This window comes from Bufo gargarizans, chromosome 4, assembly GCF_014858855.1.
Source record: "Bufo gargarizans isolate SCDJY-AF-19 chromosome 4, ASM1485885v1, whole genome shotgun sequence".
Lineage (NCBI taxonomy): Eukaryota > Metazoa > Chordata > Amphibia > Anura > Bufonidae > Bufo > Bufo gargarizans.
In genome coordinates, this window is record NC_058083.1 from 442138927 (window position 1) to 442153687 (window position 14761).

Below are 14761 nucleotides of genomic sequence, written 5' to 3' on the forward strand. Positions count from 1 at the left end.
TGGCATCCGTGTCCGTGATCTGTGGCCGTAGGTTACTTTCATACAGACGGATCCGAAGATCCGTCTGCATAAAAGCTTTTTCAGAGCCTGGCAGCACCCGATCTCTTACAGGGGGCTGTGATCCGTACAATTAACCCCTCAGGTGCTGCACCTGAAGGGGTTAATTGTGCGTATCATAGCCCCCTGTAAAAGATCCGGGGCTGCCAGGCAGCAGGGGGCAGACTGGTGGCACAGTGTGCGCCCCCCCCCCTTCCTCCCTCTATTGTATTAATACGTTGGTGGCACAGTGTGCGGCCTCCCCCGGCCCCCCCTTCCTCCCTCTATTGCATTAATAACATTGGTGGCAGTGTGCGGCCTCCCCTGGCCCCCCCTCCCTCCCTCTATTGCATTAATTACATTGGTGGCAGTGTGCGGCCTCCCTTCTCCCCCCCCCCCCCTCCCGTTCCCGATCATTGGTGGCAGCGGAGTCCCAGTTTAATCGCTGGGGCTCCGATCGGTAACCATGGCAACCAGAACGCTACTGCGGTCCTGGTTTCCATGGTTATTTAGCAATAGTAGAAGCATCATACTTACCTGCTGGCTGCTGCGATGTCTGTGTCCGACCAGTCCGCCTACTGGTAAGTGACAGCAATGCGCCGCACAGACCTGTCACTTACCAGTAGGGGTAGCTCCCGGCCGGACACAGACATCGCAGCAGCCAGCAGGTAAGTATGATGCTTCTATTGCCAAGTAACCATGGCAACCAGGACTGCAGTAGCGTCCTGGTTGCCATGGTAACCGATCGGAGCCCCAGCGATTAAACTGGGACTCTGATCGGAACTCCGCTGCCACCAATGATCGGGGAGAGGGGAGGCCGCACACTGCCACCAATGTTATTAATGCAATAGAGGGAGGGAGGGGGGGCCGGGGGAGGCTGCACACTGCCACCAATGTTATTAATGCAATAAAGGGAGGGAGGGGGGCACCTGAGGGGTTAATTGTGCTGATCACGGCCCCCTGTAAGAGATCGGGTGCTGCCAGGCAGCAGGGGGCAGTCATGTACACAGTTTGTAGTATATTCTAACTAGAAGCATCCCCATCACCATGGGAACGCCTCTGTGTTAGAATATACTGTCGGATATGAGTTTTCATGATGTAACTCATATCCGACAGTATATTCTAACATAGAGGCGTTCCCATGGTGATGGGGACGCTTCAAGTTAAAATATACCATCGAATTGGAGAAAATCCGATCCGATGGTATAAAAGAGACTCCAGAGTTGACATTGAAAGTCAATGGGGACGGATCCGTTTGCAATTGCACCATATTGTGTCAACGTCAAACGGATCCGTCCCCATTGAAAAAAAAAAAAACGGTCACGGACCTGCGGACCGTATAAAAAAAGGCCTAAGTCAGCTGAGCCAGCCCAGGAATCGGATGTCATGGTGCAGCTGATGTAAGCCGAGTAGCTGCCTTAATAGATGTAATATTGCAGTGTACAGCACTGCAGCCAGTCACCACCAGTCTCCCGAGGTTCGGGGCAGTGGTAGTTTGATTCAGGGCCTTGGCCCCGGATAAAAAGCCCTAGCGACACCCCTGATGCTATGTAACTCCTACAGTTCTGGAATGTACTGGATAAGGCCTCATGCACACGACCGTTGTTTTGGTCCGCATCCAAGCCACAGTTTTTGTGGACCCATTTTGCGGACCCATTCACTTCAATGTGCTGTCCACATCCGTTACTACGTTCCGTGGTCCGCAAAAAATATATAACCTGTCCTATTCTTGTCCGTTTTGCGGACAAGAATAGGCAGTTATATTAATGGCTGCCCGTGCTGTTCCGCAAATTGCGGAACGCACACAGACGCCATCCGTGTTTTTCGTATCTGCAATTTGCGGACCGCAAAACACACCGGTTGTGTGCATGTAGCCTAACACTGACATAATGCTGTCAGTGTTATCCAATAAATTCCAGAACTGTAAGGCCTCTTTCACACGGGTGTCGCGTGTGAGGGCCGGCTAGGATGTAGGTGCTTCGCGGGAAAATGAGTTTTAATGCGTTTTGCACGCGCGGGAGAAAAATCGGCATGTTTGGTACCCAGACCCGAACCCGGACTTCTTCACAGAAGTTTGGGATCTGTGTTGTGTAAATTTTATTATTTTCCCTTATAACATGTTTATAAGGGAAAATAATAGCATTCGTCATACAGAATTCTAAGTAAATTAGGGATGGAGGGGTTAAAAAATAAAAATTTTAACTCCCCTCATCGACTTGTTAGCGCATCCTGGCTTGTCTTCTTTCTTCTTCTTGAGGACCTGGGTGAAAAGGACCTTTGGTGACGTCACTGCGCTCATCACCTGGGCCATCACCATGTGATAAACACAGTGACGTCACCAAAGGTCCTTTTTCTTCCAGGTCCTCAAAGAAGAAGAAAGAAGATAAGCCGGGCTGCGTGAACAAGTCGATGAGGGGAGTTTAATTTTTATTATTTTAACCCCTCCATCCCTAATTTACTTAGCATTCTGTATGAAGAATGATATTATTTTTCCCTCATAACCATGTTATAAGGGAAAATAATACATTTCTGGTCCCCATTCCGATCGTCGCCTAGCAACCATGTGTGAAAATCGCACCGCATCTGCACTTGCTTGCGATTTTCACGCAGCCCCATTCACTTCTATGGGGCCTGCGTTCGGTGAAAAAAGCACAATATAGAGCATGCTGCGATTTTCACGCAACGCACAAGTGATGTGTGAAAATCCCGCTCATTTGCACAGCCCCATAGAAATGAATGGTTCCGGATTCAGTGCAGGTGCAATGCTTTCACCCTCACGCATTTTACCTGCGTGGAAAACATGCCCGTGTGAAAGGGGCCTAAGAGTTACATGGCATCGTAAATCAATATAAGGCTATGTGACCCCGGCAGTGCTCTGGAGTTCAGGATGGGTGCCTCTCTGCGAGTCCGCAGCGAGACTCTCGCTAGTCTGAAAGGGGCCTAATGGGGTCCGGTAACTGGGGAAATATGCTGGGATTCGGCCCAACAAAAGCCACAGCAGATTGCTGGAACTACTAACAACATTGTAAAAGAAGCCTTAGATTTAGGATGCACTAAATTTAGCAAACATCATGCAGCATTTAGTAAATTTGTTGCAAATTATGACTTCCCATATTCCCACAGAATTAAAAAATTACCCTCATCATAAATATCCCCCCACGTTTGAGTATTTGCAGTGGGATCTCAGTTCTCAGTAAGACATCACAGTGGGTGCATTTACTAAAGTGCTTGCGCCTGTTTTTAGTCCCAAAAAATGCTCCTGTTTTGGAGGCTTTTGCGCCTTGTTCGACTATGTTTAAATTGTATTTATTTTTTTAAGACTAATTCAACTTGCAGGATAACCAGCTGAACTGGATGGACAGATGTCTTTTTTTCAGCCTTATAAACTAAGTTACTATGTAATTCAGACGTTTTCTAACTGATGCAACTTTTCCTGACCTATTTATGTAGGTGCGCCTTTCTTCTTGTCTAATTTCTACTCCACCCCAGGGCTGGGGAACTTTTTCTTTATATGTTTTGAGTGGTGAAGGGCGACTTTTTAAAAAAAATTAACAGTCGCACTTTCCGAGAGACCTGTGAATTTTGTCTTCAAAGATGCGACTTTTTATGTCCAAATGAGTTAGACCAGTCTAAGTGAATATGAACCTAACTAAAAAGCAACCACCAGAGGTCAGACTAAGGCCTCATGCACATGAACGTATTTTCTTTCAGTGTCCGTTTTATTTTTCCGTACATTTCAATGGGTCCGCCAAAAAATAGAACATGTCCTATAGTTGTCCACATTACTGACAAGGATAGTACTGTTCTATTATGGGCCAGGTGTCCCGTTCCACAAAATACGGAGTGCACATGGACGGCATCTGTATTTTTTTGCGGATCCGTTTTTTGCAGACCGCAAAATGCATACCGTCGTGTGCATGAGGCCTAAGAAAAATATGCCTAGTCTAATTCATCAACTGCTGTGCGACTTTTACTAAATACTCAGCAAAAGACAGACAAATTAAATACACCGTTCTAATTTTATGGCCAAAAACAGGTGAGCTTGATAAATGTGCACCAGTAAGTTAACAACTGCAGAGATCTACAGAAGTATTTGAGAACACCCTGCGATTTGTGTGCATGAGGCCTTATCCAGTTTTCCCTCTTAGAGAGACATTGTAGGTGCATTCCCACTCTGAGAGACAGAATAAAAAATCCAGGAAATCATATTGTATGATTTTATTTTATTTTTATTTATTTTTTTGAATTTGTTTGTCTTGCACTGCTGAACATACGTATTTGAACACCTGAGAAAATCAGTGTTAATATTTGGTACAGAAGCATTTGTTTGCAATTACAGAGGTCAAACGTTTCCTGTAGTTCTTGACCAGGTTTGCACACACTGCAAAAGGGATTTTGGCCTACTCCTCCACACAGATCTCCTCTAGATCTGTCAGGTTTTGGGGCTATCACTGAGCAACACGGAGTTTCAGCTCCCTCCAAAGATGTTCTATTGGATTTAGGTCTGGAGACTGGCTAGGCCACTCCAGAACCTTGATATGCTTCTTACGGAGCCACTCCTTGGTTATCCTGGCTGTGTGCTTTGGGTCGTTGTCATGTTGGAAGACCCAGCCATGACCCATCTTCAATGCTCTGACTGAGGGAAGGAGGTTGTTGCTCAAAATCTCACAATAAACGGCCCCATTTATCCTCTCTTTAATACAGTGCTGTCGTCCTGTACGGCGCTTCCATAGAGGCAAGGAGGGCAATTGCCCCCGAGTCCTTAGGGCCCCCCCCCCCCCCCCGCGCCAGCCCGCAACTAACTATAGGAAGGACAGTGACAATCACACAGAGATGAGCGCTTCCATTGTGGAAGCGCTCATCTCCAGTCATCTGTATCGCCGTCCTCAGGACAGAGATACAGATGGCTCTGCAGCAGGGCAGGGGAGAGAGAGGTGTGTCCCTTCACCTTCCTCTGATAGGCTGCAGGCCTAGTGCCTGCAGCCTATCGGAGGCGATGATGCCATTGCGCCGCCTAAGACCTGAGCTGTACAGCGCGGGACACAGGCCGGAAAAGGCCTGCATCACATCGCTGCCAAGGAGGTAAGTATACGTTTTTTGTTTTATTTTGTTTTGTTGTCAATACTGATGGCTACTGGCACATGATCGAGGGGGGGCCATGGCTACTAGGACATGATATGGGGGGCCCTATGGCTACTGGCACATTATAGGGGGGCCTATGTCTACTGACACATGTTTATGGGGGGCTCTGGCTATTGGCACATTATAGGGGGGGACCCTATGGCTATTGGCACATTATAGGGGGGACCCTATGGCTATTGGCACATTATATCGTATTAGACCCTGATTCAGACAGACCTCAGCTGGATGGCGACTTTATGTCTTATATGGTCAACAATCCTGTAATGTAGGAGCTACATCCTGACGCTGGCAGGAACTGATCTTTTCAGCTATATTCAAATTAGTTGACCTGGGTGATGCGTGGGGCGACCATTCTTTATGCCCTGTGAGGATCACTCTCACAGTCCATCGCACTGTGACGAGTTGCCCTCTGTGACCAAGAGGTCCGTATATAGTGTGTCCATCGTATGATCCTCAACCGCTCAGTTTACTGCCAAGTGACCGTATGTACTCTGCCATTCGGCATTGATTTATCTATTTACCTCTATATGAAGGTTGGGTCTGATTCCATCACGCAATATCATTTAACGCAATATATTATATTACGCATTACTATCTAACGTAATATCATGACATATCTACCCTTTATTACCCCCTGATGATCCCACTTTATGGGTGAAACGCGTCGGGGTTTGGTTCATTATCCTGTACTATCGTACTAGTGTGCGTGTTTCTGTCTGCGTGTGTTTTTTATATACTTGGTGTACCCTGTACCTCCTGGCCCATCGTCACAAGGGTTGTATACAGTGGGCACCTTTTTCTATGTGTCTGTGCATTTATTAGGTATCCATTGGTGGGCCACTCTGATACTAGCGTTTCACCACCTGTCACCATTCCAGGGCTAGACAGGAGGCGAGGCTAGGCTCAAGGACAGGGAGTCCCCACCACCAGGGAACGTCCCTGGGCAGAGGTGTAGAGTAGGGTAGTAGTTTTAGGGACACCTTCCCCCACCCCTTACTCAGCTCACCCAGCCCAGTGTGGGCCCACCTGGGTAACTATATAGGTTAGTTCTTTATTCTCATTAAACTTTAGCTATCCTTTTGTATAATAGGGTATCACTGCTGGACTTGTTGTCACATTATAGGGGGGACCCTATGGCTATTGGCACATGATAGGAGGGGATCCTATGGCTACTGGCACATGATAGGGGGGGGGCCCTATGGCTACTGGCACATGATAGGGGGGGACCCTATGGCTACTGACACATGATAGGGGGGGGGGCTCTGGCTACTGGCACATGATAGGGGGGGGGGGCTCTGGCTACTGGCACATTATTGGGGGACATCTATGGGGGCACTTCTTACTGGCACATTATTGTTGGGCACTATAGGGGCATCTACTGAGGCCAGAAAGAACGGATATTTTATATGGGGGCTCTGTATAGGGGCATTTTATACTGGGACACATTATGGTGGGTACTATGGTGAAGGTGGGAGAGGAGTACTATGAGGTCATCTACGGGGGCACTGAGAAGGGGTATTTTATACTTAAAAATTTAGGGGGACACTGAGGGAATCAACTGGGGCACTATATAAGGGGCATTTTATACTGGTACATTATGGGGGGCACTAGGAGGGAGGGGGGAGAGGAGCACTATGGGGGCATTTACTGGGGGCACTATATAAGGGGATTTTATACTGGCACATTATGGGGGCACTATAGGGACATTAGCTCAACTGGGGGCATTACAAGGGGGTATTTTTTGCACTGGCACATTATAAGGAGAATTAATAATACTGGGGGGGCATTATGGTGGGCTTTATTACTCCCTCATGGTTTGACCCCCTAGTAGCAGCACCAGCTATCCCTCTGCCCCTTCTCCAAATCCTTATTATGAAATCTTTCTCATTAGGATAAAACACATCAGCTCCGCCAAGCCCCCGGCCAAAGTGTGGAAGTGGTGTCCGAGATTCCCAAGGGTCAAGCCAAGTAATTGTAATTTTTCATATGAAATGTTTGTTATACACATATAGCATAAACTGTGCCACACAATATACAGTTTCTTCTGTAAAAGTCAAGTGTCATGAGGGAGGGGGGGGGGGTCCTTATTGTTTTTCACCCCAGGGCCCCATTTCACCTAGAACCGGCCTTGCTTCACAGTAGGGATGGTGTTCTTGGAATGCAACTCATCGTCCTTTTTCCTCCAAGCACGATGAGTGAAGTTTAGACCAAAAAGTTCTACTTTGGTCTCATCTGACCACATGACTTTCTCCCATGCCTCCTCTTGATCATCCAGATTGTCATTGGCAAACTTCAAACGGACCTGGACATGTGATGACTGGAGCAGGGGAACCTTCCTTTAAAAATCATACAATGTGATTTCCTTAAATTTAAATTTTAATTTTTTATTCTGTCTGAGAATGTGTATTTTAGACCCCTCCATGATTTCTAAGTGGGAGAACTTGCTAAATCGCAGGGTGTTCAAATACTTCTGTTCCTCACTGTATGAAAACTAGGCCAAGGGTAAAATGGAGGAGTTGTCCATAGCATTAATTAGCTATCTGCTTTCTTCTACCCTCAGAAAAATTAGCCTGTTCTGCTGCTCTGGGCATCATTCCCACTTTTTTTGCAAAGTAATTTTGTGTTCTGCAGGATTTACTGGAAAAAGTCTGAAAAGCTCCATCAAGGGCAAGAGAAAAGACAGCTGACACATCTATACATAAGGGCTCATGCACACAAATGTACAGCTGGGCCAATATTGTGGTCCGCAATATACAGGCCCCAACCGTTTTGCACCTTCACTTGAATGGGTCCGCAATCCGGAAAGTCTGGTGTTGAACGGAGGCACGGAACCCCACAGAAACACTACGGAGTGCTCCTGTGGGGTTTCTCTCCGTGCCTCCACACCACAATAAAGTAGTGCATGTACTACTTTTTAGCGGTGCAGACGGATGTTGCCCGTGCATTGGTGACCATAAATTGCAGTCCCCAATCCACGAAACGGCCGAGCAACGGCCGTGTGCACGAGCCCTAAATGTATGGGTGTTAACTGGTCCGCTGATTTTAGCAATCTGTGACCTTTTGGCTGGCAGTCATAGTTATGACATGCCGACCCTTGCAGCACGCACCAGTACAGCAGGAGAGATAAGTTTGATGAGGCTTGCTGGCCTCGCCCCCTCAATCCTCTAGACCTTGCGTGACAGGAAAGAAACCTGGGGAATGAGGAAAGGATAACCAGTCTCATTGGACTGAATTCCCGCTCAGGACTGGTGCATGCTTCAAGGTTCAGCATGTCTGTACTATAAAAGTACTGACTGCCAGCACGAAAGTGACAGAACTCTGAAATCAGTCTGTCACTATACCACACTGAGGGCAACATAGGACAGGTGACAGGTTCCCTTTAAAGGGGCTGTCCTGCGAGATAGATAGATAGATATAGATAGAGAGATATATGTGTGTGTGTGTGTGTGTGTGTGTATATATATATATATATATATATATATATATATATATATATTATATACAGTACAGACCAAAAGTTTGGACACACCTCATTCAAAGAGTTTTCTTTATTTTCATAACTATGAAAATTGTAGATTCACACTGAAGGCATCAAAACTATGAATTAACACATGTGGAATTATATACATAACAAAAAAGTGTGAAACAACTGAAAATATGTAATATTGTAGGTTCTTTAAAGTAGCCACCTTTTGCTTTGATTACTGCTTTGCACACTCTTGGCATTCTCTTGATGAGCTTCAAGAGTAGTCACCTGAAATGGTCTTCCAACAGTCTTGAAGGAGTTCCCAGAGATGCTTAGCACTTGTGGGCCCTTTTGCCTTCACTCTGCGGTCCAGCTCACCCCAAACCATCTCGATTGGGTTCATGTCCGGTGACTGGAGCCCAGGTCATCTGGCGCAGCACCCCATCACTCTCCTTCATGGTCAAATAGCCCTTACACAGCCTGGAGCCTGGAACTTTCAAAGTTTCCCCAATTTTTCGGACTGACTGACCTTCATTTTCTAAAGTAATGATGGCAACTCGTTTTTCTTAGCTGATTTTTTTCTTGCCATAATACAAATTCTAACAGTCTATTCAGTAGGACTATCAGCTGTGCATCCACCTTACTTCTCCACAAGGCAACTGATGATCCCATTTATAAAGCAAGAAATCCCACTTATTAAACCTGACAGTGCACACCTATGAAGTGAAAACCATTTCAGGTGACTACCTCTTGAAGCTCATCAAGAGAATGCCAAGAGTGTGCAAAGCAGTAATCAAAGCAAAAGGTGGCTACTTTGAAGAACCTAGAATATGACATATTTTCAGTTGTTTCACACTTTTTTGTTATGTATATACTTCCACATGTGTTAATTCATAGTTTTGATGCCTTCAGTGTGATCTACAATTTTCATAGTCATAAAAATAAAGAAAACTCTTTGAATGAGAAGGTGTGTCCAAACATTTGGTCTGTACTGTATGTGTGTGTGTGTGTGTGTGTGTGTGTATATATATATATTAATATATTACAGTTGCAAGAAAAAGTATGTGAACCCTTTGGAATTATATGGATTTCTGCACAAATTGGTCATAAAATGTGATCTGATCTTCATCTACGTCAAACAATAGACAATCACAGTCTGCTTAAACTAATGACACACAAAGAATTAAATGTTACCATGTTTTTATTGAACACACCATGTGAACATTCACAGTGCAGGTGGAAAAAGTATGTGAACCATTGGATTTAATAACTGGTTGAACCTCCTTTGGCAGCAATAACTTCAACCAAACGTTTCCTGTAGTTGCAGATCAGACATGCACAACGGTCAGGAGTAATTCTTGACCATTCATCTTTACAGAACTGTTTCAGTTCAGCAATATTCTTGGGATGTCTGGTGTTAATCGCTTTCTTAAGGTCATGCCACAGCATCTCAATTGGGTTGAGGTCAGGAATCTGACTGGGCCACTCCAGAAGGCATACTTTCTTCTGTTTAAGCCATTCTGTTGTTGATTTACTTCTATGCTTTGGGTCGTTGTCCTGTTGCAACACCCATCTTCTGTTGAGCTTCAGCTGGTGGACAGATGGCCTTACGTTCTCCTGCAAAATGTCTTGATAAACTTGGGAATTAATTTTTCCTTCGATGATAGCAATCCGTCCAGGCCCTGAGGCAGCAAAGCAGCCCCAAACCATGATGCTCCCACCACCATACTTCAAAGTTGGGATGAGGTTTTGATGTTGGTGACCTGTGCCTCGTTTTCTCCAGACATAGTGTTGTGTGTTTCTTCCAAACAACTCAACTTTGGTTTCATCTGTCCACAGAATATTTTGCCAGTACTGCTGTGGAATATCCTGGTGCTCTTGTGCAAACTGTAAACGTGCAGCAATGTTTTTATTGGACAGCAGTGGCTTCCTCTGTGGTATCCTCCCATGAAATCCATTCTTGTTTAGTGTTTTACGTATCGTAGATTCGCTATCAGGGTTGTTAGCATATGCCAGAGACTTCTGTAAGTCTTTAGCTGACACGCTAAGATTCTTCTTCACCTCATTGAGCAGTCTGTGCTGTGTTCTTGGAGTCTTCTTTACAGGAAGGCAACTCCTAAGGAGAGTAGCAGCAGTTCTGAACTGTCTCCATTTATAGACAATTTGTCTTACCGTGGACTGATGAACAGCAAGGCTTTTGGCAATACTTTTATAACCCTTTCCAGCTTTATGCAAGTCAACAATTCTTAATTGTAGGTCTTCTGAGGGCTCTTTTGCGCGAGGCATCATTCACATCAGGCAATGCTTCTTGTGAAAAGCAAACCCAGAACTGGTGTGTGTTTTTTTTTTTTTTTTTTTTTTTTTTTTTTTTTTTATAGGGCAGGGCAGCTGTAACCAACAGCTCCAATCTCATCTCATTGATTGGACTCCAGTTGGCTGACACCTCACTCCAATTAGCTCTTGGAGATGTCATTAGTCTAGGGGTTCACATACTTTTTCCACCTCCACTGTGAATGTTTACATGGTGTGTTCAATAAAAACATGGTAATATTTAATTATTTGTGTGTTATCAGTTTAAGCAGACTGTGATTGTCTATTGTTGTGACTTAGATGAAGATCAGATCACATTTTATGACCGATTTGTGCAGAAATCCATATCATTCCAAAGGGTTCACATACTTTTTCTTGCAACTGTATATATAATATATTGATGTCCTCAGGATAGGTCAACAATATCTGATCGTTGTGGGTCTGACACTCGGTACCCCTGCCAATCAGCGCTTCTTCCTGTTCATTACACTGTGTGTCGTTTCTGAAGTGCAGTGTAATACAAGTACTCCATTCAAGTGAATGGAACGAGCACTTGTAATAACACTAGCCCACCGCTCCACAGGAGAGGACTCGTAGTGTACGGCATACATATTAGGACATCCTCAGACATCAAGACATCATCCACCACTCCATCAGCCCAAACTCCCCCCCCCCCCCCCCCCCAACTCAAAAGTCCCTTGTCCCTCAGACGTCAGTAAAAAAAAAAATACATCCTCCATCAGGTGTCCGCTCTCTCTCAGCCGTCAGGGGTCAGACATCAGTTGTCATCCCTCAGCCTATACTCCGTCAAGATCCGCCCCTGAGCAGCACGTTGCTCTGTCCTCCACTGCCCACAGACTCATTACGGGGACCAAAGTTGATGACGTGAGTGATTAGAAAGCTGGGTATACATGCGCACTGAGCGGTAAGGAACGCTGAACATGGCAATTGATGCTCTGTTCTATATTTGATACATAGCAATTACAGACGTTGTGCAATGATGGGGTTGACCTTTAGGATGATTGGTGGACACTCAGGTGAGACATATAGGTGAATTAGGCCAAAGAGTGGCTAAGTAAATACGCATTCTCATTGGTCAGTCTGTGCCATTGCCTGCAATTGGATAATCTGGATGGGGGTGGCGCACTTGTTTTTATTATAAATGTATGTATGTATGTAACTCAATGTGAGTAGGCATGACAAAGGCTGTGTATCAGCTGAAACGTTGCCATTTGTATTATTGCTTTGAAGTCCAAATAAAAGTCGATTATGTGAGATGCTGCTGATACCGTCTGCACTTTTCCATATATTGCGGCCGTTGGATCCAAGGTCATCGGTGAGGCTGTTGCATCTTTTTGGATACATCAATAAAGATCGAGTGGTGCTGTTTCTACATATTGTTTATTGCTATGCTGATGATGGGTCATCAGTATATGGCTGGACAAACCCTTTAAGTAGATGGCCAGCAGGTTGATTACTCATTTGGAATATGCTGTAGTTATGAATGATCAAAATTAGAGCCTAGGGTGTTGCTGTCAGGGCATGTAGGGAGCCACAGGTTGGAGACCACTGACCCACACAGATCTAATAGCCAGATGGGGCTGTTGAGGGACATGTCCATTAACCTTATAGAAAAAAGGTTAGGCATTAACACCTTTGACATTCGCCCGTAATAGTTACCATAAATTTTGTAACAACCAGGATGTCATGAGACATATTTTTGTAGAGATGTCAGGGTCCTATGTCAAAAACTGTGGATGAAACCTGGTTTTCTTGAACTGAACAGCAGCTGTATTTCAGTCATCAGCAGCTCTGCAATTTAACAAAACTGTGACTTATGGGGCGCTTTCTGCTGAAGGTGCCCATTACTGTCAATGATTATTTATTTTAACTAAATGTGCTTCTAGCGCAATCTATGGCTCAAACTCTGCAGCGACAGCAACGCTGCTGCATGTGTGAGAGCTATTCAGCTTGTTAACCCTCTGATGCTATTTCTCCGACTAAAAGATAAAAAGGAACATTTGGTTCATGCTGTTCTGGAGCTGCAGTTTTCTGTTAATCAGAGGCTTTCAGTGTTACAGTACATTGAATTATGCAATGTACTTTTCTCCAGTAAATTATTACTGACTGCCAGCGATCGGATCATTTGTATAGTAACACTAGTGTTGTGCGGACAAGGCTATAATGAAAGGGGTTGGGGAGGGTGAGGATCCCAAGTCTCTGTCAGGAGCTCTTCCATGAATGGGAGGTTGGTGGCGCTAGGAGAAGCAGCCAGTTGGGATGATCTCAGAGCACGGCGAGACCACTGCTCATTTACCACATATACAACAGCTGTATACCTGATCACTTATTCTGTGTCCATGGAATCCGATTTGGTTTGCCTAATATATCAAGTAAGTGAAGATGAGCCAAATGTTTGTGTTTTAAGTGATTTATTATGTGCGTGAGACAGTGAGATGTACTGCATCGCTCATCATTTTGATATAGTGTTTATATGCAGTTTATGTATAAATTGTGTATCCGTTTATTTAATGAAGGTTTGACCTGATGTTCTTCTGATGGCATTATACTCCTGCATTCATAGACCTAATCGTATCGAGGTTGTTGTCTCTGTTGCTGTACTTGTCTTTTTCGTTATAAGGATTATTTGACCGCACTTTTTTTTTTAAGTCAATTGAAAAATGTTACCTTTTGCAGTGAAATGCAACTCCATGTATAGTATAATGCAGCTGATTCGAGATCAGGGTATTTACTTTTAGGAGTAGTCTGTAATCCTCAATGGTTGCATGTCAGGGGCTTATACGGTTAATGAGAACCCAGTAGCAAGTAAAGAGTTAACTGAGTTGCTAAGGGCAACCAACAATTTCAGCCTGGTGAAGATAAATGAAAAGTGAAGCAGGGGGTACGAGTCAGAGCTTCAGCATTGAGATCTAAATCGTGCAGCTTTTTAACAGCTTTAATAAGAGGTGGTAAATGTCAAGTACCATACGGATTTATTCAGGATTGTGTGAAGCAGTGCTGGAAATGTGGACTGTGGGCTTTCTTTTCACCTTTGTCACAAATTGGCACATTCAATTCTGAATTGATAAGAAAATTTAGTAAGAAATAACGATACGTGTCCATACTTTTTTTGTGTTGTAAGTCCTGTGCTAGCTTGCAGAAATTGATGCAACATAAATTGGACAAATGCATTCTTTTAGTTTTTTAAGCTATATTATACAATATATATGCATCAAACCTATACTTTACACAAGGCGAGAGGGGTGCTGGACTACATTGTGGCTTTTTTAGTCACTCGGAGCGTTGACTAATACAGTACATAGTGAATCATTGTTGTTGATTCTGGAAGTCTTTGTGGGCTTGTGACAGTTGACTCTAATTAGCTGCTTTTCACGCTGTCTACTGGATGCCTATTGTTCCCACAGCTTGACAGGTCCGACTCTGAACAACTGGTTCTTGGCATATGCTCAAAGTAGTCAGAGTTCCTGTTTAATAATGATGGCTGCCCTAAATTATGTCAGCTTTATCTCCAGGAAGAAATGCTCCCGATGATTGTTATGTGTCTTACAATAATGAGTTTAGGGTACATAATCATTGACCTTTCTGCCCCATGAATCTTTATTCTGGTGGAATATAGCTGCGGCGGGCCCTTCTGCTTTTTAGTGCTTATCTCCTCATTATGATTGAGAAACTGCTGATACAATTTCTAACTAATATGAAGAGCGTAGGGACTTCCAACCAGCCTTTTCGGACACTACAGATTCTACTCTTTTGAGGCAATTTCTTCCAGGTAAATTTTTTACTAAG

At 44.5% G+C, this 14761-nt stretch overlaps 1 protein-coding gene across 6 annotated transcripts in view; it reads left to right on the plus strand.

Moving 5' to 3' along the window:
- Positions 1 to 14761, plus strand: part of TIAM2 (TIAM Rac1 associated GEF 2) — a 441154-nt gene that overhangs the window by 365917 nt on the left and 60476 nt on the right. Inside the window, exon 1 of one of the 6 annotated variants that reach the window (XM_044289382.1) lies at positions 13222 to 13347. The exons of the other annotated variants lie outside the window; for them this stretch is intronic. Within the exon in view, the coding sequence (XP_044145317.1) occupies positions 13315 to 13347 (33 nt within the window). The 5' untranslated portion in view covers positions 13222 to 13314. Of the gene's footprint in view, positions 1 to 13221; positions 13348 to 14761 lie in introns of those variants that run through there. 6 annotated transcript variants of the gene reach the window in all.